Raw genomic sequence first — 348 nt, 5'->3', positions numbered from 1 at the left:
AGGCGCCATGAGCGCGGCGGGGCGGGCGCGCGAGCCCGAGGCCGAGATGCCGGCGACCGAGAAGGACCTGGCGGACGACGCTCCGTGGAAGCGCATCCAGCAGAACACGTTCACGCGGTGGTGCAACGAGCACCTCAAGTGCGTGCAGAAGCGGGTGGGCAACCTGCAGACCGACCTGGGCGACGGGCTGCGGCTCATCGCGCTGCTCGAGGTGCTGAGCCAGAAGAAACTCGGCCGGAGGTACAACGCCCGGCCCACGTTCCGCCAGATGCAGCTCGAGAACGTGTCCGTGGCCCTCGAGTTCCTCGAGAGGGAGAATATCAAGCTGGTGTCCATCGGTCAGTCGCT

The 348-nt window shown here is 67.2% G+C and overlaps 1 protein-coding gene across 1 annotated transcript; it reads left to right on the top strand.

The window, feature by feature from the left end:
* Nucleotides 1–6: 6 nt before the first annotated feature.
* Nucleotides 7–342, top strand: LOC109364758 (filamin-A-like; the record flags this gene model as incomplete). Its single annotated transcript, XM_019611365.1, has 1 exon — nt 7–342. A coding segment is annotated over exon 1 (335 nt), but the record flags the coding sequence as incomplete, so codon positions are not given.
* Nucleotides 343–348: the final 6 nt, after the last annotated feature.

This window comes from Meleagris gallopavo, unplaced genomic scaffold, assembly GCF_000146605.3.
Source record: "Meleagris gallopavo isolate NT-WF06-2002-E0010 breed Aviagen turkey brand Nicholas breeding stock unplaced genomic scaffold, Turkey_5.1 ChrUn_random_7180001913243, whole genome shotgun sequence".
Classification (NCBI taxonomy): domain Eukaryota; kingdom Metazoa; phylum Chordata; class Aves; order Galliformes; family Phasianidae; genus Meleagris; species Meleagris gallopavo.
The sequence above is the reverse complement of the archived record's forward strand: the minus strand, read 5'-3'. Positions and strand labels throughout refer to the sequence as shown.